Source organism: Prionailurus viverrinus, chromosome B3 (genome assembly GCF_022837055.1).
Source record: "Prionailurus viverrinus isolate Anna chromosome B3, UM_Priviv_1.0, whole genome shotgun sequence".
Taxonomy (NCBI): domain Eukaryota; kingdom Metazoa; phylum Chordata; class Mammalia; order Carnivora; family Felidae; genus Prionailurus; species Prionailurus viverrinus.
This window is the reverse complement of record NC_062566.1, coordinates 106908428-106932898: the sequence shown is the minus strand read 5'-3', so window position 1 is coordinate 106932898 and position 24471 is coordinate 106908428. Positions and strand designations below refer to the sequence as shown.

At 54.1% G+C, this 24471-nt stretch overlaps 1 protein-coding gene across 7 annotated transcripts; it reads left to right on the top strand.

Annotated features, from left to right (window-relative positions):
• The first annotated feature begins 481 nt into the window (after window positions 1–481).
• Window positions 482–23669, top strand: RAB15 (RAB15, member RAS oncogene family). 7 transcript variants are annotated; one of them, XM_047860993.1, is made up of 10 exons: window positions 622–686; window positions 10744–10792; window positions 12997–13139; window positions 13593–13780; window positions 17314–17377; window positions 18140–18200; window positions 18702–18779; window positions 19440–19529; window positions 20701–20766; window positions 20951–23669. In XM_047860993.1, the coding sequence occupies exons 5-10, from the start codon at window positions 17331–17333 to the stop codon at window positions 21107–21109; spliced, it is 501 nt and encodes a 166-aa protein (XP_047716949.1). In that variant the 5' UTR covers window positions 622–686; window positions 10744–10792; window positions 12997–13139; window positions 13593–13780; window positions 17314–17330; the 3' UTR covers window positions 21110–23669. The 7 variants fall into 7 exon arrangements, with proteins under 7 accessions (XP_047716944.1, XP_047716948.1, XP_047716946.1 ...); XM_047860989.1 differs by lacking the exon at window positions 13593–13780 and having other exon boundaries at window positions 17317–17377; XM_047860990.1 differs by lacking the exons at window positions 10744–10792; window positions 13593–13780 and having other exon boundaries at window positions 560–686; window positions 17317–17377.
• Window positions 23670–24471: the final 802 nt, after the last annotated feature.

The following is a 24471-nucleotide window of genomic DNA, read 5'->3' as shown; positions in this document are numbered from 1 at the left end:
GACCCGGGAAGGGGCGGGGTCCCGGGGCGGGGTTAGCGGGGCCAGATTCGGGATAGGATTTGGGGAGAAGTGATGGTACTCGGAAGCCGAGTTTGGTAGAGGTGGGCTGGGTGGGAGCTCACCCCAACTCCCGCATTTAGAACAGCCGCACTGTTTCCCTCGGGTCCCACTGTTTACCGTGGGTGGGAGGGGGCTGGGCTGCAGCCCCGGCCGCGCACCCTCCCGCCGAGGAGCGCGCCCGCCTCGCCCCCGCCCGCCCCAGCCGCGGGGTCGCCGCGCTCCGGCGCGCGCTCCCCGCCCCCTCTCCCGGGACGCGGGCGGCGACGGCGGCGCAGGGGAAGGGGCGGGCGGGGGCCGCCGTCGTTCTCTCCTCCCACCCGCGCTCCCGCCGCGCAGCGCTCCCCGGCCCGGAGCGAGCGGGCGAGGCCGGCGCGGGGGCCGGCCCGGCTTCCTCCTCGCCGCCCGCGGCCGTCCCCGGGCGGGCGCGCGCCGCGATGGCAGCGGCCGAGCGGGGCTGAGCCCGCCGCCCGCCCGCAGCCCCCGGCCCGCGCCGGCCCCAGCCATGGCGAAGCAGTACGATGTGCTGTTCCGGTTGCTGCTGATCGGGGACTCCGGGGTGGGCAAGACCTGTCTGCTGTGCCGCTTCACCGACAACGAGTTCCACTCCTCGCACATCTCCACCATCGGTAAGGGGCGGTGGCCGGAGTGGGGGAGGCCACCCTCCCCACCGCCGCCGCTGGGCCGGGCGGCCCCCTGCCCCAGCCCGGGAGAACTGGCCGCCTCCCCGGCTAGAGGCGTTGGCGCGGGAGGCCAGGACCAGGGGAGAGATCCCGGTGAAGGGCCACCGCCTGGGGACTTGAGCCCCGGGTCCTGGAGGTGAGGACGTCCCTGCTGTTGCCCGTGATTAGGGATAGGTTCTCCAGCCTTGCGGTAGGGAGCCTTCTCATCGGAGCCGAGACCACCGGGGCGAGTGTAGGCCTGGGGACCCCGAGCTGGGGCAGCGAGAATCGCAGCCACTGAAATGACTTCCCCACACCCGCAGGTGGAGAGGGGGAGGGGAAGTAAAGCCTGTGCTCCGGAAGAGGGGTTCAGGGTGGGGAGCCGCGTCACTGAGTCACTGGGTACCCTCCGTTCAGGGGCGACCCAATGTGGAGCCTGGCGGGGAAGACAGGAGGAAGGGAGGGGCCAAAGGGATTGAGTTTCCAGAGCACAGTTGTGAAGGTAAGCCACAAGGTGGGACACCTGGAGGAGGGCGTACGTTCGTTCGGTGAGCGTGTTTGCGTGTGGAAGGGGCACTTTTTAGCCAGCTCCAGAGAAACGTTTGGATGAAGAAATGTTTTGAAGGAGGCCGAGGAGGAGAAGAATGTCAGGATTACTGGTCCACACCTGGGGATCACATGGCTGGCAGGACCCACCTTACAGTACATCTCTGATCTGGCAGTGCCAGATCCTGTGCTTAGAGGGACAAGACCTGGTGGCTTCCCAGAGACGACTGCTCTGGGAGGGAGGGAGCGGCCTCCCCTCTGAGGGAGTTTCTGCGCCTTGGGCCTTGAGGGGCCTCTCCTCTGGGAGGTCTGAGTTGAGGCAATTCCACCACAGCTAGCAGCTTTCCCCCCTTCCGTGGGAGAGGGCCCCAGCACTCAGCTCTCACTTGAAGCTTCCACCCCGACCCTCCCAACACACGTTCCTTGCCAAGAGAGACGAGGGAGCAGGTAGAGCCAGGAGGCACAGAGCCTAGTGGTGAAGAGGCCGGCTTTGTTGTCACGTGGACCTGGAGACCTCGCTTTGGGACAGTGTGACCTTGAATACCACTTAAGCTTCTGAGCTTGGTGCTTCTCATCTGTAGGATGGGAGTGATAACGGTCCCTACCTCCTGAGGTGTTGTAAGGGTTGAATGAGATCATGTTTGTAAGAGCACTTAGCACAAACTTGGACACAGGTGATGCTAGGTGTTACTGTTGTCATTGTCCTTGAGCTCGCAGGGTCTCATCCTCTCTTTGCTTCACTATCTTCAAGGGACCTAGGGTGAGGGAACAGATAACATCCTTCTTTCTCAGGGGGGCGGTGAGGCAGGCTCCTAAGAGTTCTGGAGTGGGCTGGGCCACTGCTGGGATGAGAGATATCTCAGAGGGATGGGCGGGGTACTGGGAGCCGAGGGAGGGCTGCATGCCTCTAGGGAAGGCTCAGGGCAGAGGAGGCATTGGGGAAAGGCCTGGGAGTGAGCAAGGGAGGGGCTGAGGAACCTGATGGGATATGAGGACAGGTTGCAGGCTTGGGGACAAAAGGCAGGAGGTTAGCACTTAAGGAAACTTCCCGTGGCTATTTTTTAGATGGAGTTGGTGCCAGGAGCTGCTGAGCTATTTCAGAGGGCTGTGGGCTGCTGGGGGGGGCGGTCCCCAGACTTTGCCTGATGAGCAGTAGTTTGCACCCTGTGTCCTGGCCACATTTCAAGTCCTAGGAGTGGCCTATGTTTTTCCCTAGAGCACTTTATTCACCCACCCCATTCAGAAGCTCTTGGGCTCCAGCTCAGTTTTGTTAGGGGAGCTAGTCTCCCCTAGGAGACGTGTCCCCCTTTCCCACAGACACGTGGGAAATGAGGGAACTGATGTTTCAGAAGGTGACCCTTCTAAGGCTTATGTTTTCCTTAAGTCCCTTGCCCCCACATGGTTAATCACCAGCCCTTCTCATGTTTCTTCCACCTCGTCTTCTCCCTTCTTAGACACCTCCTTCCTGCTAGATAGACAAATGTGCAGTTTCCCCACACAGGTCACAGGGGCTTGTTCAGAGTCCCCCTGGGGCCAACCACTTTGGAGGCAGAGATGAATCAGCAAACCGAGTGGGAGTCTCTCTGTGGCACACTCCCCACGCCACCTCCTCAAGGCCCTTGGTGTATTGACCTAAAACCCGAGCAGGTTCTCTCTTTGCTTCTGAGGGTTGGGTCTACCTTTTGCCAGGATGCAGTGGACTGTTTAGGAGTTTGGATTTTCTGGAAAAGAAAGAAACCTGTCTTTCTTCACACCAGCCTTTTAAAATCTGCCCACTGGGCATTCTTTTTGAAGCTAACCTAGGCACTTGTGAGATTCTACATCGTCTTGGGCATGTTTTTTCAGCATTAATTAAGACTTAGGGAGAGAGTTGGATGGTCAAGAAAAGCTTTCCCTTCAGTGATACAGAAAGTTTCCCATGGAGTTGGAAAGGGCAGCCAGGAGACAAATTAAGGAGCCAAGAAAATGGGTACTACCAAATCATATTCAGTAATTTGTCCATTCAGAAAAAATGCGTGTGTCCTGTAGCTGGGATCAGTGCTGGAGGCTCCAAGGTGAAGAATACACATCATCACTTCTCTCCCACTGCTCCTTGTCTGAGACACATTCTCATACCATGCTGGACCTTGATCTAGGCACCTTTCCCAGAGCTACTTTTGTGAATGGGGAAAATGAGGCATTTCACCAATTATTGCCAAGACAGAGTTCAGATTCTTGGATCATGTGGATATCACCTAGGCTGGCACTTTTGTGATTTACTGTTTATGCCATTTACTGTCAGCCTGACTGACATTCCAGAGAAGGGCCTGCCAGGGAGCAGTGAAGAGACCTCCCAGGGAGGCCCTTCTTCTTTCTAGTCAGCAGGTGGCCTTGAGCTGGATGCGTGCCCCGAACAAGCCTTTCCTGTGCAGCTGTGCCCACCCAGATGGGGGTCGTGTACCAGTGCGCAGCTGATGCCTTAATGTCCTCTACTGTGTCCTCACCTGTTAAACTAATTAATTAAAGATTCACTACAAAGCACCAGGCCAGGCATTTTAGAGACCTGTTCAGTCCGCCTTTTCCTGCCCACAGAAGCCCGGAATCTAGCTGGGGAGACAGCACACAGGCAAGAAGAGGTCTGGTCACAGTGAAATCTGGAAGCACTTGGTGAAGCACTCGTCAAATGTCAGGGATCAGTTATGATCATTGTTACTGTTAACCAAGGTCTTGCGGGCATTGTCAGCAACTAAATATCGATGCGAGGGTACAGGACACAGGCAGTGGCTGGTGAGGGGACCGTGAGTGCTACCGCTATTACAGAGGTGCTAGAGGAGGCCAGATGAAGAGGCCCTGCTTGACTAGAAGCTGCAGGGAAGGCTCTAGAAGGAGGGAGGCTGAGGCCAGCCCTTGCAGCGTGGGCTGCTTTTCAGTTCCTGGAGAGGAAGGAGCAGATGGAGTAGAGACGACAGAGGTGGGAATTCAGTGGGTGTTCATGGGATTCTGGGCAGTCTGGCTGGAACCGAAGGGAATTTTTAGGGGAAGAGTGAGAACATTCCTCCGTTTATCTTCCTGTCTCCCAGACCATACTTTAAGTGCCTTGAAGGTGACACCAAATCTCGTTCCTCTTTATTTTCATGGTCCTAGTACAGGGCCAGGCTGGAACTTTGTAAATGTTGAATGAATGGATGAATGAGGGCAGAGAGTACTGAGGGCCTGGCTGAGGAGGTGGGACTTGGGCCTTCACAGTGGCAGAGGTGTCTGAGCCAGGGAATGACATGGTGAAAAGGGCCCTCGGGATACTGGCTGGGAGAGAGAGTTGAGACCTGCAGCAAGGAAACCCGTCAGGGGCGGCGGTGGTGGGTGGTGCCAGCACGAGGGGCCCTCTCAGCTCCTTCTCTCTGCCAGACTCCCCTCCTGTGACACTCCTGCCAAACCGCACACCCCTTTCCCTCCAGGAGTGGAGAGTCCTTTGAACCAGTCAACTGGCAACTTCTGAAAGGGCCTCATGTGACCGGTGCTGCCCGCCCAGGCAGGGAGCCGGTATCATCCCCAACGTGTGGTGGGGCCCTTGGGTTCCTTTCTGCATTGGTGGCCGGGAGTGCCCTGTAAGCCACTAATCCAGCTGAAGGGGCGGGCCTTCTGTTTGGTTTTCCGCCTCCCACCCTTGGTCTTCCCCAAGTACAGAGGTCACATGGTCTCTGGACCTTTTTGTTTTAAACGCCACCTGGGTTCCAAGGTGGCTCCCCGTGATTTTCCAGTTTGACTGGTTGAACCACCCACCGCTGTGGCCTCAGGGCTGATTCCTCAGGCGGGCTTGACTGCTGCAGGATCCCCTTTCTTGGAAGTTCGGTTTGAACTGGCTTGGGCTGCCTGGGGCCAGGGCTGTGGGTGACTGAAGGGGAGGGAGAGGGCTGGGGAAGACATGGGGGGAGGGGCGGTGCGGGGGCATGGAACCTAACAAACATGGGACAGTTGCTTGGGCACTCAGGGGTCCCCACACCACAAGGAGCCCGGACCTGTAGGGACGGGGGAGGGCCAGGGTGCGTCTGTGTGCCTCACTGCAGGGAGGGCGGGAAGGGGAGAGCAGCCCAGGGCAGAACAGAAAGAACTCTGACAGGCACGAGAGTCCCCATGGCCTTGCTAGGTTCTGCCACCTTCAGACACTTATTCCACATCTTTTTCCTTAGTCTCCACATCTGTGAATTGAAGAGAGTAACAGAATCTTTCTTAAAGGTCATTGTGAAGATTACAGAGGCTAATGGATCTAAAGCGCTTGGCAGAGCCGACAATAAAATGGTGGCTGGTTATATGATTATTACCATTATTATTCTTATTATTTGTTAGTCCTAGCTCATGAGAAAGTTGTCAAGATTAATATGCTGCCAGTGATGTGCTTCGAGGCCATCCTCTTTGCCACTCACGCATTCAGGGGTTTGGGCACTGTTGACTGAACACGAGGTGCCTGTGAGGGGTTGGGGATACAGAAGTGAACAAACAGGAGACAGGGCCTCGGCTCACTTCCCTGGGGTCACAGGAGTAGGCTCTGGGTTTCATCGCTGCTTCCGTGCCAGCCCCCGCCCCCCCCCTTGCCCCAGCAGCTCCAGGCTCTGGGAAGGAAGAGTGAGTTGGTGAGGAAGGAGGTGGGGAGGTCAGGAGACAGGTGGCCTGAGAGGACAGCAGAAGGGCTCTGCCTCAAGGCTTGGGCCTCTGCCTGGTATCACCCTGCCTCAGGCCCCCTTCCACACACCCCATCCCCCAAGAATGTGATCCCCGAGAACAGCTCTGAAACCCTCAGAGGCTTTCCTTTCAGCTGCTCTGCACATCTGTGCCACCTTGCCGGCTCTGCAGAACCACCCCCAGCTTTGAGGGCCCTGGTTCCTGCCCCCTCCTCCTCCTCCTCTTCTCCTCCATCCTCCCCCGCTCCCCAGACAGCTTGGTGATGAGCTGTGTAGCATGAAAGTCGATATTTGGCCATTACCCTTCTATCCTGATTGCCAGTTCTTCTCAGAGTGCCTTCTTCTGTAATCTAATATTTGTGCCTGTTTCCCTGTAAAACTGCCAATTTTCTGCACAGGCCTCTGACCTCTTGTTGGCTCTCCTGCCCGGGCAGTGTGCTTTGTCGGGGGTGGGAGGCACAGAGCTTCCTGGACATTTAATTCCTCCCACTGAGGAGGAGAGGATTAATCATCAGCCTCCTGGTTTTACAACAGGGGAAACTGAGGCCCCGAGAAAAGCGATGGCCCACATCTTGAGTGCAGGCCGCCCAGACTTGAAACACCTCTTCTGCAGTTGGCTTATCCCAGAAGACCCTTGCACAGCCCGCCAAGGGTTGGCTCTCTCCAGTGAGCCAGACCTGTGCCTCCCCCACCCACCGAGGGCTCCGGGATGGAACCATGTTCATGCCCCTGCTGTTGGCCAAGTCTGCCTCCTTGACGTGACCCTCTGGGGAACTGTCAGGGGTGAGGATTGAGGAGTCTGGCTGGGGGACCTTTGAGAGTGAGATCTAAGGGTTGCCTCACATTACTATTTTGATAACAGATTTCCTGAGAACTGTGACTGGGACCCCATAATCTACAGAGAAGGCTGACAGTTGGCTTCCAAATGTGGGTTGTTCCCTGATTGCTTTGCCCTGATTAAAATTTGTTCTCGCTGATCTTATCTCCTGGAATGTACCGAACTTCATTCATTCACTCATTTATTTACTCACCCACACGTTTATTTTTTCTCTCCTGTATTCAGTTTTGTTGACTAATATGTATTATTATATCTGCTTTCTGCCAGGCAATGAGAATATGAAATGAATAAGATGCTGTGCTGCCCTCTGGGAGCTCAGAGTACAGACAGTTGGGAAGTCAGGCATCCAAACAGACAAGCAGAATAGTATGCAAAAGCCATGCCAAAATGCTTTGGAATCACAGGTGATAAATTCCTCCCGAGTTGGTTGGTAAAGGCTTCACAGAAGAAGTGACATTTGAGTGGTTTCTTCAAGACTAAGTAGGGTTCCCCAGGGGGCCGGGGGTGGGGGAGGAGGTGCTGTGGAAAACACCTCACGTGGGGCTTCTACTCTTCTGCCTGGCTGAGCTCACTGGTGGTGGCCAGACCGTGATCGTACCAACTTCAGTTCCACCACATCCTTGCTAGGAGTTTCCTTCGCTGGCTCTGTGTGAAGGCAGACACATCTGGAGGCCGTGGCCCCTATAAGATGTCTGCTCCTGAGGCTCCCAGCCCCCGTTTTTTTTCTCTGGGAACCTTCTGCTGCCCGTCAATATGGCCCTGCCTAGGAAGAGGCTCAGGAGGGCGGAGGGGTGAGTGCTCAGTAGCCTGGCGGATATTGGCTACCTCAGCTGTGCCCGCTGACCATTCAGCAGCAGGCTCTGGGAGGCAAGGCCAGGTCAGGGGTCTGCCAGAGGGAAGCAGGACAGGGTTGGCTGGAGCACACAGCTCATGTCACAGAGGCCCTAGGTAGGTTTGTGCACACGGCAGCGGGAAGGGCAAGGGCTAGGGAACTGCTGTGTCTCAAGCACCTGCTCAGTGCCCCTACCATGTGCACAGGAGCAGTGGACTTTACATACATGAGCCATTCAGTATAGAGATCTCATCATAAAGTGGGGTGAGGAGTCCCCAAGTTGGCCTTGCTGGCGTTTGAGAAGTTTCTTGGCACATTCTTCAGGTTAGATCCTATGTGCATGTGCACACAGGTGTACATGTGAGGCTGGGTCCCCATGAGATCCCAGAGCAGGGAACGGCCTTGCTGTGTTTCCCCTTTATAACAAAGGAAAGAATAATGGGGCTCCCTCTTCCTTTTCTGAGGAATTTCTATTTTGACTGAAGTGTGTTCCTGCCTGAGGGGTATTTGCTGTTGCACCTGCCTGGGGCCCCGGTCCCTCAGATCTCTGTTGTGTTGGTCTCTTGTCACACAGGGCTCAGCTCAAATGTCACTTGCTTTAAAAGGTCTTCACTGAGGAGCACCTGGGTGGCTCAGTCGGTTAAACGTCCGACTTCGGTTCAGGTCATGATCTCACAGTCTGCGTTTGAGCCCTGCGTCGGGCTCTGTACTAATAGCTCAGAGCCTGGAGCCTGCTTGGGATTCTGCGTCTCCCTCTTTCTCTGCCCTTCCCCCACTCACACTCTGTCTCTCTTTCTCTCCCTCTCAAAAAGTAAATAAACATTAAAAAGAAAAAAAAGGTCTTCACTGACCAGCCAATCTAAAGCAGCTTGCACATGGGTCTCCTCACTCTGTGCTCCATTATTCTGCTCCTGCCTCTTAACATCACTCTGAAAGTATTTATTAGTTGGCTTCCTTATCATCTGTTCTTCCTCCCTAGAATAGAAGCTTCCTGAAGACAAGGAGTTATCTGTATCATTCACTGCTGTGTCTTCTAGTACCTAGTTCCTGGCACATAGTAGGCATTCAGTAGCCGTTTGTTTGAGTGAATGCATAAATGAATGCATGCATGCATTTTCTTCCGGAGGGAAGTTGTAAGTAGTATTGGTGTCTTGGGACTCATACAATGGGAAACTCACTATGCTGCATGTGTGTCTGGGACTGAGAGAAGATGGGGAGAATTCTGCAAGGGGTGAGCTGCTTCCAGCAGCGCCTAGCTTTTCCGCTCAGATATGTGTCCTGGGGGGAAGCTCAGACATAGCAGGGAGCAAGGAAGTGTGAGCGGGGTCCTCCTTGGTGAATACAGAGACAAGAGATTGGAATCTTCGACTGAGGTCAGTATTGCCTGTCACTCAGAGTCACTGGGGGTGTCAAATGGCTGCTGGAGCGACCTTCCAGGACCATCTCACTGCTGGGGGCTCTGGAGTAGAGAGTTCCTAGGGCTCAGGCACTGGGAACATGCATCCCTTCCCAGCCTTGTGGGACCCTGTGTTCGACTGGGAAGCACTTCTACACGATGACGGCCCCTGGGGTTCTGGGCCCTGGGTTTCCGAAGATTGGTCCTTCAAGATTTGATGTGAAGGTGGTAGCCTTTAGAGTTGTTCTGGTCCCCATATCACCTCCGATTACATTGAGGGAGTGTGTGTGTGTGTGTGTGCGCGCGCTCACATTTGTTCGTGTCTTTGAAAAGAAAGGAGGGATAGAGTATCATTCTAAAATCTGCAGTCTTTCTTGCAGGTGGCATCTGAATCAGAGCCACTGACTCAATGTCCTGGAGGTTAAAACATGGCCTTGGAGTTAGAGGATCAGGGTTCTGTCTGCCAAAGACCAGGGCTGCCTCTTTTATTTCTGCTTCCCATCCCTCCCAGAGCAAGACAGTGCAAATGCTGAGTAATGCATTTGCCCAGAGAGCCTGGTGCGCCTTCTCCCCAGGATGAGACCAGCATGAGGGACCATCAGTCTGCAATTGGGTAAGAGGAGGAAGTCAGGTGGTGGCGTGTGGTCCCGCAGACAGCGAGGCTGTGTCCCTAGAGGGAAGGAAGGAGAACTCAGCAAGTGGCAGGTTTGGGGCAAAGATGCTCTCCCCACTCCCCTCACCCACCTGGTGTGACATTTGTGTGCCAAGAGCCTTTGTCTTGACTCTTCTCTTGAGATTTGTCTCTTAGGTCACCTTCTGTATCATTCTCCCCATTTGTCCCCTTACGTGTCACTCAGGGGGAAGATGGCGTCATTGGTCTCTTGCTGTTACGGGTCTTCTCTGTTGCTGAGAGAAGGGGGTTTTGAGATGGAGATTATTCTGATGCCTTGTCTGGACTGGCAAAGTCAGGCAGCCATCACCCCCTTCCCCCCCGCAGGGTCTGCCTTTCCCTAAAGCTTGTTTTGGGGTTGTTCAGGGTGACCTCTTTGGAGGTGACCTCCTGCCACAACCCCGTGAGCTCCACATGTCCAGCACATGCTGGTTTCCTGTCGAGGAGGGGCTGGGGGCCTTCCTGAGCCTTGGGCTTGGTAACTGGAGCCACCCTGGCTCCAGGGATTGGGTGTCTGCCTTGGGTTTCAGGTGTATTAAGTTGTTCCTGTTGTGGCATCTCATTGCTAATGAAAAGGCTCAAGTCACGCTGCGGGTCTTTTGGGCTGTGGTTGATCACAGTGATAACATTTGGCATCCAGAAGCGCCTTATTTCCACTTGAAACATGTGGCCCTTGGCAGGCAGGTAGGCTGGCACCTGATGTTAACCCATGAGGTGCTGGCCTGCCAATACGCACACCTCCTGACTTTGCCAGAATTTAGGTGGTAGGCAGACTCGGGAGCCATCCGGGCTCCGTGGTGGGTGGCATTTTCTCTTTTTGTTGGAACACTGTGGCTTAGTGCTGGCCCCTTGCCCCACCTCCTGCCCCACTCTCCTTCCTCTCCCAACATGAGCCCAGAGCTCCTTCTGTTCCCCACACTGTGCCCCCTGGGCTCCATGCTCTCCTCATTCCCTAGGGAACTGATAGCTTCTTCAGCTAACATTTCATAAAACTATGGGTCAGGCCCTGTGTTACTGGCTTTCCACCTTCTCTCACAATCATCACAGAAACTCTCTGACACGAGGGATTGTCATTCCCGTTTTGCAGGTGAAGAAAGAGCATAGAGAGATTAAGAAGCTTTCCTGAGAACACACAGGTAATGAGTGGGAAAGGCAGGATCGGAACCAAACTCTGACCACACCAGTGTATTCTGACTGACCACGCCCCTGTTCCTCCCTTCCTCCGTGCTTCCCAGCGCTCTCTTTGGAGGCAGGTGGTTATGGGAAAGAGTGTTCTTTCCCCTGAATGTGCCCCGTTCCTTTCTTTCCACAGTCTTCATGGCCCCTCACTGCTAGACCGAGGGGGCAGTAAGCTCGCCCCCTCCCCGGTCTAGCAGTTCACCACCCATGGTGAACCATCTCCCCTGTCCTGTCCCTCAGTCCTATCCCAGCCCCCGGTACTCAGAGGCCAGCTTTGCCCCTCCTCCTGTTCTCTGACAGCAGCCCTGTCACTGTGCTCCAGGGCTCCGGGTGTGGCCTGACAGTCTCTGAGGGTTGCTGCTGGAGAAGCAGAGGCTGTTCAGACAGGGACACAGCAGGAAGAGCCAGAGGCCATCGATGTAGTGAGGGCAACACTGTCCACGGTCCTAGGTGGCAGTCACTTAGCTGAGGAGCTTTTCTTGCCAATGTCCGTGACGCAGGCACATGGCAGGACACACGTCCCTGCTCTTGAGCCACAGGTGCCCATCCTCCTCATGCTCCCTGGGGCAGGGGGATGCCACCTATGGAATTACTACTTTGTGTCCGGCACTCTGCTGGAGTGGAGGCAGAGATTTTAAAAACAAACAACTTATTGTCAAATGCAGAATATACTGTCTTCCCCTTAGGTACTTTGCATCTAGTTGGGGCTGGAAGACAAAAAATAAGCAGCAACAAGCATGGAATTTGGGGGGTGTTTTCCTCCCTGCCCTATTGTTGAAACAGCTTGCCTGCTTGCCTTGGGGGTAGGGGACGTGAGGCAGCAGCAGCCGACAGCCACAGGCTGTGAATCTTCAGGTGACCCAGAGGCGCTTTCAGGCTTCGCCAGGAAAGGGGGATGTGCTCTGAGGGTACCCGTGGGCTGGAAGGCGGGGTCTGTGCCAGGATCCAGCACCCCAGCCCCGACTCTGGCCAGTGTGCTCTGTCTCGAGGCATCTCTGCTTCTCTGCACATCTGCCTCGTGTTCCTCTAGTTGCCAACTGACCAATCCTATCTGCACCATCTGGAGGGGGCTGGTTTGATCGGCTTAGCCAGAGTCCCTTGTCGCGGTTGGCCAGGTCACCTTGGGGGTCACCAGCAAGCCCACCGATGGGCCTCCTTTGGTCAGACACCCACCTCTGGTCCGGTTAGGAACTGCTTGTCCACAGAGAGCACACTGCACCCGGCCCTGCGTCCCTGCAGAGGCTTTGGGCTGGGCGGTTCTGGCCGGAAAGGGATGCTGGGTGTGGCAGCCACCACGACTGGCACCTCTGAGATGCTGAATAAGAATGATGAGCTTCACCTCGTGCTTTAGGCACTTGGTTGGCAGAGGGCCCCCATCTCCCTGACTTTCTCGTCCGGGGCTCCCAGTGTTCCCAAGAACATGTGCCGGAGCTGCGTGGAGGCGGTGTGCTTGTTTCTTCACACTACAGCGTTCCCTGGGCCTGGGAAAGGAAGCCGGCTCTCCTGTAGGGACAGTGACGTGGCACCGTGCAGGGTGATGCGTCTGGGCTTAGCGCAGTCCTCAACCGCGTCAAGGAACAGGGGTGTCCTGAAAATAGGTTTGGGCGGGCTTGCTCCACGAGTGCCCAGGGCCTCACTTCTAGATGCCTCATAATAGAACAGATACGGGGGGCATGCCAGGGTGTGACAGAAAAGGCAGTACGATTCTGCAGCCACTGGTCAAGGGAGCAATGGGTGGGTGTTAGGAGGCCAGTTTTCCGGTTCTGGCTCAGCCACAGGGTGTGGGAGCATGAGGACGCTATGTGGCTACTCTGTGCCTATGGTAGTAATCACCGCTCTTACCTGCCTCTCAGGGCTGGCATGAGAATTAAGGGCTCTGGATTCCCTAGCTAATGGGTGTGCAACGATCATAAGTGTCATTATGAGCCTTGGGTGTGGCTCTGCCTAGAGATGGGCTAGACAGTGGTTGTCAAACTTTAGTGTGCCTAAAATTTAGCAGGTCTGGGTGCACCTGGAGAATTGCATTTCTGATAAGCTCCCTGATGATGTTCATGCCGCTGGCCCCTGGATTAGCAAGGGCAATGGGGTAGTAAGGGACTAGACCATGTAACCGTTTCCACACCAAAGGCTCTCTGGGTTTGTTTTCCTGGCTGCTCTCCAGGAAGCTGTTATTCTGCAGAGGGATGAGAGAACGACCTCCTACTATGCGCACGACCTCCTACTATGTGCACGTGCTTCACATCCACTGCCTAATTCGTATCCCACAACAGCTCTTAGGAGGCCAGTGGTATTGTCGTTCTACAGGTAAGAAAACTGAAGCTCAGAGAAATAGAAAGTTGCCCAAAGTCACACAGCCAGTGCCAGAATCAGGATTTAGACCCAAGTCTTTCTGATTCCAACACTAGTGGATAGCTCTTTCACTATATCGTAGCTCAAACTTTCCTCTAAAAATCACCCATTACCCAGTTAAAAATATACGTTCCCGGGCCTTGCTCTCTTGAGTCTCATTCAGTGGGTCTAGACAAGTCAAGGTAGCGGCATTAAAAAAAAAAAAAAAAAATCACCCCAGGTGATTCTAAGGCTGAGCACCTGCAAAGCACACCTGGAGAATGGGAGAACACCCGTGCTGCCTCACCTGGCCCTTCAGGTGCAAAGCGTTAGTCCAAATCTCAAACTTCAGGATGTGTTAGAACACCTGGAGAGCTTGTTGAACTACAGATTCGAGGGCCCCCACCCACAGAGTTTCTGATTCCACAGATCTGAGGTGGAACTCAAGAATTTGCATTTTCCAACAAGTCCCAGCTGATGCTGATGCTGATGCTACGGGTCTGGGGACCACACCTTGAGAACCACTGTCTAGAAGCCGGCTTTCGAAAGTGTGATCCATGGGCCAATAGCATCGGCCTCACTTGGAAGTTTAATTCAGCATCTCGGGCCTCATCTCACAGCTACCGAATCAGAGTCTGCATTTGAACACAATCCCCACGTGATCTGCATGCACCTTAGAGTTTGAGACATGCTGCCCTAGAGGACCCGGAATGAGGACACACAGGGGATGGAGGTGGATGGAGAGTATTTCTCCTCCACATAGAGTTTGGAGATCAGCAAAGAGGGGCCAGACTGTTAGGATGAGCACCCAGAGGGGGCTGATGAGGAGCTGAGAGGCGAGGCTTGGGAAAGACAGAGGACTCTTTCCCCAAGGAAGATAGAACAGAGGCACACTCTGAAGAAATGAGGTAGGCCTCAGGAATGGCTTCATAAGGCAGCATTCATCTTGCCCCTGGAGAGTGGCGAAGAAATTCTGTGGAGTGCATGGCACCAAGGAGGGAGGGCTAGGGGACTGAAGCCTTCCTTGAAGGGACAGTGGCTGCCAGGCAAGTGATGGGTGAACACACCTCTGTATAAACGGGTGCCGAGCAGCTATGAGGGCCCCGCTAAGGTGGGAAAGCAGAGGTCTGTGAGTGACCCAACAAAGCCAGTGGTTTGAGTGCCCCGCAGTGCTCAGCAGCAGAGAAAACCAATAGCCACATGGGGGTGGAGGGGCCACGGATGGGCACCGTCATGGCGGGCCAGGGGATGATTGGAGGGTGGACACAGTGGGAGGTCCAGGCTATGGGACCAGAGAGAGTAGAAAGAATAAATTCCACTAGAAGATCACTGAGCAGTTCATCTTCTTTAAATTAAAAAAAAAAAAGGGGGGGGGGCGAGTGGGTGAGTGAGGAAGATCCCTCAAAAGGACTAGACTTCCTGTTTCTTCCTTAGTGCATATGAATAGCCAAAATTGAAGCATTTCGCTTCTCTGAACTCCACAAATCTTACTGGGTGGTCAGGAGGACCTAGGTTGTGAGACGATGGGGGTAGGGATGCTGTGGGCCCCCAGCACTCCTCAGCCTCGGTCCCTGGCCATGCAGCTAAGAAGTGAGGGAAGCTGGAGAAGGAATCCAAGCCCAGGGCTCACTCCCAGGATAGCTGCGTCTTCGTGTCAGTGCTGCCTCTTCTAACAGCTGCTCACATTCTCACACAGTGTCCTCCTGCCCGGCTGAGCCGGGGACCCACAGCTCAAGGACCTACAGAGAAACCAGTACAGTACAGTTAAGTCCTCTGTGTTTAGTCAGTACACAACTCTCGTTCCCCGAGAAGAGTGCTGGGGGTAGTCAGGGCTCTGACATCAAACAGGCCTGCCAATTTCTACCACCTGCTGTGCTGACCTTGGGCTATTTATCTTACCTCTCCAGGCCTTTGTTTCTTTTCCACTAAGCTCTGTAAGGTTAGAGACCATTTGTCTTTTTTTTTTAACCACTCTGTCTGCACCTAGCACTGTGCAGGGCAAGGGCACATAGTAAGTTCCCTTCTCTCTCCCTCTCTGCTACCTTGTGACCACTTTGCACAAGGCACTGTCCTTGGCCAGGCTTGCTGGGCTAGCAAGAGCTGGTTTGATTGTAAAATGAACAAAATTGCCGGTCCTCCTGCGAAGCAGGCTCTACACCATGAAAGAACAAGAATTTCCTGATTCCCTTCCATGCCAGGGATGGCGAGGAGCAAATTCTTGACAACTGTTTGTCTGGGGAGGCGTGGCATGCCACTGCCCCCACCGAGGCCAGGTGCCCTCCACCCTCGCTTTCTCAGCACACTTGGAAGAATGGCTGCCAGACATTGCCCATTTGGAAAAGTACAGCTCAATAGATATGAATCAGCTTGGGCAGGCGGAAAATGATTCACGTCTGACCAACTTGATTCAGCTTGGGCTGTCCATTCTGGATCTTTTTCTCCCCTCTAGTTAAATGATGATTGGCCTCGATGGTGAGAGGGAAGGGCCTGAATGTAATCTGCCTGTGTTCGTCGAAGCCTGGGGACAGGCTGGAGGAGGGGAGAAACATTCCCATTGGTTAAGAAGTAATGCCGAGGGAGAATAGCGGCGGTGTTGGGGACTCTGGTACCTCTCGGGTCTTTGGGGCTGTGTCTTTCGTGACTGCTGTCCGTCTGGAACTCTGCCTTTACCGTGTTCTCCATCGGAAAACTGGTTAATGGTGCCCATTCCTGACCTGTCTCCAGGGAGCACACAAAGACTTAAGCTTAATTAACCTACTAGATACAGCTCTTGAATCACCGGGCACAGTTAGGGCTGGGAAGAAGCATGGTGATAAAAATGTCTCCCTCATCCCTGCCATCTCTCAGACTCAAGCCTGTGTGCCGGTGCTGCTGACTCCTGCAAGTGTCCCCAGATGTTTCTGCCTTGGGCTGGTTTGCCAAATGCCTTGTTTCCTGTGTCTTGTGGCAGCTTAGCTCCTCAAGCCCTTGGGCAGATGAGCCTGAGAACCCTGTTTGTCCTCCCCTCCCTCCCCCAGTGACATGCTGTGGCACCACCTCTTCCCCTGGTCACTGGTAGTCATTTACAAGCACCCATTACGGATCAGGACTGTACCAGGTTATGATGATAACTGTAGTCAATTGACTAGCTGCCAGGTGCCAGGCACCGTGTCTCATCTGGTCTTCTCAGCCACCTTCTGAGATGACTGGGAATGTCGCTATTTTACTGATGAGGAAATGGAGGCTCAGAGAAGAAAGGTGTCCAAAGTCATAGCTATGAGTTAAGTGGCCAGAGTCAGGATTCAAGCTCAGGCCTGACTTCAAAGCCCATGCTCCTTCTAAATAAAGAAGTAAACAACAATGCCTCCTCCGGTAAGTGGGGCTAGTCAACAGCAGATCCACCAGGCCTTGGTGGGACTTTGCTAGGTGCCGAGGGCTGTATACACAGTCCTCTCTCTCCAGGGTCTGTGTGCCTTCCCCACATTTGTGACAGCACCACATTCCCTCCTGGTTATTAATAAGCAGAGAGGGGCACCTGGGTGGCTCAGTAGGTTAAGCATCCGACTTCAACTCAGGTCATGATCTTGAGGTTCATGGGTTCAAGCCCAGCATCGAGCTGTGTGCTGACAACTCAGGACCTAGAGCTTGCTTCGGATTCTGTGTCTCCCTTTCTCTCTCTCTGCCCCTCCCCTGTTCATGCTCGCTCTCTCTCTCTCTCTCTCTCTCTCTCTCAAAAATAAATAAAGATTAAAAAAATTAGGCATTAGAGTTCCTATTCCTAGGCATTAGAGTTCCAGGGAGGATAAGTAAATACCTGCAGTTCTCTCCAGAAGGATAAATAGGAAGACTTCATACCGAGGAGAGTGAGACACACTCGGGGGCTGAGCGAGGCAGCGATGGAGTGGACTCCCCCATACTCACTCTGCCTCCTCCTGCACTGCCTCACCCCTTTACCCATGGCAACTCTCATGTCAAGGAGGAAGGGAAGCTCCATTCAAAGCCCTGGATACTTTCTCAGGGCCAATTTTTGGTTCAGGAAGTCCCTCCTCACTTCATGCCATCTTTCTGCCAAATTAAGCCATAGGAAATCCCTTCCAGTGTGAGTGCCCTGGGCCTTTACCATTCAGGTCTCAGTGGTACCCTTCGTAACTTCCTTGCTCTCTTCCTTTCCCAGGCGTGGATTTTAAGATGAAGACCATAGAGGTAGATGGCATCAAAGTGCGGATACAGATTTGGTGAGTTGAGTAGGGGGAGGAGATGTGGGAGGAGAGCCCCAGGCTTCCACTGCCATGTGTAGAAATCCCAAGGCTGCATCTGGGATAACTGGCCACCTCTTCTGTGGAGAGAAGCAGATGTCTCAAAGCCCATCTCTTGCTCCTAGGAGCCTTAATCTCTTTTTCTTAAGAAACCTTATGAGATTGGCCACAAGTCACCAAGGGGCAGGAATTAGAAGGAATTGGCAAACTAACCAGTGTGGCTTTGTTTTCCGAAAAGGCTTTGCCCTTGGGCCATGCTGCAGTGTGGTAGGAGGGAGGGCTACCTGGGACCCTGGGGAGAGAGCTCCATCTAGCATGGTGCAGTTCCCACCAGTAGCCACAGGGGGCCGCTGTGGCTCTCTGGCCTGACGCTCCTGCAAGCCTGGCCTTTGCCAGCCTTTGGAGCTGCCTCCAGGTTGAGAAGGGTACATGTGTCCACCCTGTCTGAACACAACGGCCAAATTCTACAGAGTTGTCCAAGGCCCAGTTATGTTTGAAGCTCCTGGCAGTAGCTGTAGTTGACAAGACCCCATCAGCCCTGTCAGCACCAGATAATCAGGCCTCTCTCCCGCAGGGTCAGATATGCTCAGACCCCCTTGGGGATCCAGGCTCCTCTGATATTTCACCCTGTAGCTCCCCAGTTTTTCCTGCAAGGGCACAGGGTCTCCCAGCTCCTGTTCCTCCCTTCCCCCTCTGGTTCCATGGTCCCTGCTCCTCTGAGGGACTGGCTTTCTACTACAGGGACACAGCGGGGCAGGAGAGATATCAGACCATCACAAAGCAGTACTATCGACGGGCCCAGGTGAGCCACCATTTTCAGGGTTTGGAGGTGGGACGCTGCCATCCACACTCCCCACTCTGGGTGTTTGAGATATTTATGTCACTGACTCCCAAAATAGGGCCCTCAGATCTCCTGCTGGCAAGGGCAGTCTCAGGCAGTCTTGCGATTATTCATTGATCATTCATTCAATTATTAGTTATTCTCTGACCGCACACTACAGGCAAGTCCCCCACCGTCATCCCCAGCTTCCACCCTCCACCCTGGGCCAAAGACCCCAGTCAGAATATTTGGTTCCTTCCCACCTCAGAGAGTTCCGTGATAGGCCTAGGGTGCAATAGCTTTGGGGGTATGAGAGAGAAGGAGAAGTTTCGGGGTGCTGAGGGATCCTCAGTATGCTAAGCAGGGAGAAGGGAGAGTGGGACCCAGCATTTAAGGTACCACACCTGCTTCCGGCCCCATGACTGTGCACGGTCTCTGTGTGCATCTACCTCCCCCATTTCTCTCTCCTTCTCTCTCTCTCAGGGGATATTTTTAGTCTACGACATTAGCAGCGAGCGCTCTTACCAGCACATCATGAAGTGGGTCAGTGATGTGGATGAGGTAGGAGATGCTGCCTCATCGTTGGGGGCGGGGGAGGGGCACCTCAGAGGGGAAGGCAGAGCGAGGGCCAGATGGGAAGGGCTGAGGCTCTCGGGGTTGGTGAGCAAACACTCCCAGGAAACCTTGCCTTCCACGGCCCTGGATGAAGACCTCTGGGTGAGTAAGACATGGGGAAGGAGCCCAAGCTGCCATGCCATCCATGCTCTGTGCCCAGCCAGGACTCCTTGGAAATGAGTTAGGCCAAAGCCCACCCTGTGACCAGCTTCCTTCCTGAAATCGTGAGACTGGGGCTCTAGTCCTGGCTCTGGAGCCTCGGGCAAGCCATTTGAACTCCCTGAGTCCCCAGTTCTTCATCAGTAGAATGAGGGGCTGGACTTAAGTGCAGTGCCCTTGCCAGTTCAGATACCAGTTGTCCAACTCCAGGAAGCACCAGTAGTAGTCAGAGTGCCTCCTACTCTAAGCTGTCCCCATAGCAGCCCTCCGGGACCCCCGGGGTCAGCCGTGGCACTTGGGGAAGCCTTGCACCTGCACCCCATCAGCCTGCTCTGTCCCTAGGGCTCTTCAGCTTGGTGCTGGTATAGAGGCCAAGAGACTGTAGGGTGGGGAGACAGGAGGGCAAGGCAGCACTCACTGGCAGTTCTGCTTGTCCTTTGTCCCTAGTATGCACCAGAAGGTGTCCAGAAGATCCTCATAGGGAATAAGGCCGATGAAGAGCAGAAGCGGCAGGTGGGAAGAGAGCAAGGGCAGCAGGTAAGTGGAGCGAGCTGGCGAACCCATCCTTTGGGTCTTCTGCCGCCTTCCGGGGCCAGTCCTGAGGGCTGGGACCCAAGATTCTGTCCCTGTCATCAGGCACCCTGGCACTTTCCGAAGTTCCCTAAGGCACTAGGGGAGTTGCCATCCTTGAGAATTTGCTTTCTGCCCTTCAGGACTGATTTGGGGTCCACCCTGAAACAAAGACCATCCAAAAACAAAGACTGTCCACCTCTAAGTGCCCCAGAGCAGGATTACCCTCTGCTAAAGAGATCATCCCAATGTTCATGGTGAGGAAGGGCTTCAGGTCGCTGGCTTCTCCAGCAGCATCCAGGCATCCCACCCCGTCCTTCTATTGAAAGGAGTAGGAAGGAAAATGAGGGAATGCAGGGCCCACGGTCAGAGAGAAGCCATGGGGCAGAGAGGGTAGGAAGGTGGTGCCAAGGGAGACCGCCCTCCCAGAGCACAGAAGGATGGATACCACGGAGACGAGAGTCATCTACCCACTCCAAGGGCCTCCAGAGCTTTTCTCTCCCTCTTTGCGTCCATAGCGCTTAAGAGAAAATGGATCTTTTGGTATGCAAAAATAACACGTGGTCATTGAAAAATCTGGAAGTAGAAGCAAATCCTCCTAGAGCAGTATTTATCGAACACTGTATGCGTGGCCAGCGCTAAGCAAGTGCTTTGAGACGCATGACCCCTTTTAGTCATTCCGTGACTTTGGCTGAGAGACACCCTCTCCCCTCTTTAACAGATGGCAGAGCTGGGCTTAGAGATATATTTGTCCACAGTCGTACAGCTGCTGAGCGGCAGCGCTGGTGTCTAAGTCTGGGTCTGTTTGATCCCAAAGCCCGTGTTTTTTATTAATTTGACATCTTGCCCAAGATTTTGATATATTGACCTCCTGACGTATGAGCTGTGTGCACCGGGGGCAGGGGTGTGTCTGCATGGAGGCGGGTGGGGAGTGCGGGAGGGTGTTTGTGGAACGTCTCCATGCTCTGCTAGCCTGTGTCTTAGAAGGAGCTCCTGGTTGGTCTGAGAAGCGACCTACTGTGAGAAATTGTCACGACACAGCAGGGGCTCTGAGGGCAAAGGCAGAAGTATGTGCCAGGTGCTGTGGGCACCTCCCTTCCCTTACTGACTCCCTTTCAGGAATGTTCTTTTCTTGCAGCTGGCTAAAGAGTACGGCATGGACTTCTATGAAACAAGTGCCTGCACCAACCTCAACATTAAAGAGGTGAGCGCTCCAAAGCCCAGCTACCCTGCCTCTTGGGCTGAGTCCAGTAGAGTGGGGAGACGAGAGGAGGCAGCAGACAGGACGGGAGCCCGGGTCAGATGAGCCCCCGCCCCTGGGACAGTTACAGGGCTGCCTGGGGAAGAGGAGGAGGAGCCCGACTAACCTGTGACCCTTGGTTTCCCAGTCTTTCACGCGGTTGACAGAGCTGGTGCTGCAGGCCCACAGGAAGGAGCTGGATGGTCTCCGGACACGTGCCAGCAATGAGTTGGCATTGGCCGAGCTGGAGGAGGATGAGGGCAAACCTGAGGGCCCAGCGAACTCTTCAAAAACCTGCTGGTGCTGAGGGTCCTGCGTGGAGCAGCCGCCAATCCCCCTCCCCTCAGGAGGCCTGTGGCAGACAGGGAGTCCGGGCTTTGCCCTGCTTCTCCTCTCACTCGGGTGACCCTGTGGAATACCAGTAGCTGCTACTCCCCTGCCTGGCCCTGAGAGCAGCCCCGCTGTCATCTTTGAGCAGCCTCTGCCCCCAGCCCCTCCAGCCTGGAGTGGCTCCCTTCAGCCTGTTTCCCTGCCACGGGTCTGCTATGAGCCCCCAGTACGCTACGGGCACTGTCTCACCGCCCCGAGCTCCCCGGACAGCGGCCCAGTCTGGAGTACGGCCACTTGAAGGCCCCTTCTTTCTCAGTGCATCTTGCCTCCTCTCTGCTTTTTCTCTCTTCCTCCCACTTCTCTTTCTTGTCCCCTTCCCCTCCAGTGTGTTTTGTATCAAAGCCCCTCACATCTCTTTCCCTGTATGTCCTCCTGTGTGGCTGCTGGTGCAGCTTCTTTCTTTCCTTTCTCCCTAACCCTGTCCAAGGGAATGGACTCAGGCTCATGGGGATGTTCCATATTCTTCTTCTGGGAGAACCCCCCTGCTTTGTGAAGGGGCCAAAGCCTACAGGGTACTTCTTCCTATCTTCCCTCCCCACCGTCGCTTCTCATGCCATGGGCCTGCCTCACCAATGGTTTGGGGAAATGTACATCAAGGCAGGAAGGAGACGCCAACCTGGTGGTCCTCAAGACTGGGGCTGTCCCACCTTTCCCTGCCTGCCCCCCCACCCCCCAGCTTGGGCCTTGCTTGGCCGCCTGCCCACCTGCCTCTTGGGGGAAGTGAGCTCAGAAGCAGGTGCTTCAGAGAAGAAAACAAAATGTTGTGGGGAGGCAGGGATAAAAAGTCACCTCCGTTCTCTACCTCCCGTGCCCCTTGTACGCAGTTTCTCCCCACCTGGGCTCCTGAATTTAAAGACATGCACCGAGGCCTCAGGGCACCGCAGGGGCAAGGAAAGCCGGGGGCCAGCGATATTGACAAGCAAACCACACCCCCCCAGAAAGAGGAGTGTCTGGAGATGAAGGTCTAGCCCCTATATACCAGGTTAAAGCAAGGGGGAGGAGGCCAGAGACGGCATTGTGCACACCAGAGGGGAATATGGCAGGAGCAGGGCTCCCTGGGCCCCGGCTTCCCTTTCTGTGTAAGAAGGGCCTTTCTCCGCAACCCCCCGGCAAGTAAGAGGGGACATAACCACCCAACCCAGCCTTCAGCTCTCAAGGTTTCGCTGAGACTCAAAGTCTGTGGGAGAAGAGCTGTGACTTCATGGGGAGAGAGAAAGAAGGCCCTGGGTAGAAATGCTTGGTGCTGTTCTCTTCAGCCTTCCAGACAAAGTGCTCATCTTGCCCCTCTAGCTCCTGGAACAGGAGCCACCGGCACTGTGGCTACAGGAGGAGGGAAGTGGACTCCCTCCTCCAGAGCTCTTCATTCAGGAAGAAGTTCCTTTAACCCCACATGGCCCAAGAGTGGCTTGAAGGAGGTGCTTTAAAGAAGGAACAAGTCAGTTAGCAGCCCTAGTAGGGTTCCTCCCCACCTTCCCAAGGAGGAGGCTCATTCTTAAGCTACATATTAGCAGCATCACATGGCTAGGGCTGGAGCTAAGACAACACTGAACATTCATCAACTAAGGACCAAAGTCCAGGGCACACACAGGTGAAGGATTAAGAGCCCCACTTCCTTATTCCTCCCCCCCCCCCAAAAAAAAAAGTGGGGAAGAAATGACCAAACCTTTCCTTCTGACTCTTATCAGAGTAGGAGAGGGTAGCTCAGGATGTAGGGACAGGGATAGGTTAACCGTAGTGGAAGGAAAAGGAGGGCAGGAATAGTTATAAATTGTTAGCTAATGAGAAATTTAGATAAAGACTCTTTAGGATGAAGTCATGACTATGGCTGGGATGCTTTCTTGAGGACTGACTCCTCAGGTGTTAGACACAGCATCACACTGGGGGCAGGGAGATGGTTATGCCAACCCACAGTGTGCCCTCTGCCAGGGACTTCAGGGCGCTGGCTCCAACCTGGATCAGTATTGCAGCTTTCCCTGAGGATCAGGCAGAGCACCATTGCCTTTCTCTCCTAGCCCCCTTCGGACAGAGGGACTATATTTTTACTGTACCCTAGGGGTTCTGGAAGGGAAAGCATAGGGTGGAGATTCTATGAACTGATTAGCCCCATCCCCAAGGGCCACAGCTGGGGAGAGGTATGGGAGCCAGAGGGTTGAACTTTTAGGGTGCAGCTATGCTCACAAGGAATTGGAGTCGGCATCTCACCCCTAAACTTCTCCAGTCCAAGAGGTGGCCTGGGATCTGGCATTAGGCCCAGAGTTTTGCACAGGTACTTCTGCCTGTTTACTTATCACCTCTGCATCTGCTGTCTTGAGATTCAGCCCAGCCCCAGGCATTTCCACCTGCTCCAGAGCCCCCACCATCTCCCTGTGACGGGTGAACTTTGTGTACTGTGTCTCAGAACCAATATATGACTTGTGAGCAGGGTTCATCTATTTTAAACACAGATGTTTACAAAATAAAGAATATTTCAAACCAGAGGTATGGCTGCCTGTATGAGTCCCCGGGAGTAGTTTTCACTTGACGCTGTCAGATAAGGGGGAGAGGGAGAGGCAGTGCCAGTAAAAGAGGCTCCAGAACCCTATAAAGCAACAGTAGTAGAATGACAATGGAAGCAGCAGACCGTCATCTTCCTTATTGTACCTTTCCTGATGCCACCTGCAGGGGAGCCCAGCCATACCCCCGATGCTCTCTAGTGGGCCTACAGTGCAGAAATAAGATTGAGTCACTGGCAGGATGCTGAATATCTACGTCTGAAGGAGCTTTTAAAGCCAAGAACGTTCTCTTCTGTCTGGGATGGACAGGAACAAGTCTTCCTGAAGGCATGAGGAGGGATTAAGTAATCTTTCAGAAGTTTGTCCTAGTCCTGTGATTGGATACTCCACGGAAGCAAGGCAGACTGTGATCTTGGGGACCTGGGGGTGCCAAATACTATACTTTGGGGCACACAATTGATGGAAGAGGTAGAAAATGGGAGTCAGGATACAATGAAGGAGTCAAAAAAGGCAGGCTGTTGGTAGCTTAAGATCTTCACCTGCACTTCATAGTTATAGAAAACTTGCAATACTTGATCTCTTCCATCCTAACAATCATATCTGTGGGAGATCAGGAGAGTGATTATCTAAATTCAGCGGATAAGGCAACAGGTGCCTAAGGGCCTCATCTAACAGTGGCAGAGTCATGGCTAGAAACATCAGAATTGAAATCTCTGGAGGGAAAAGCATTAGTATCTCTATGGAGAAAAATCCTGATAAGTAATTCTCATTTGTAGCCAGAGTTGAG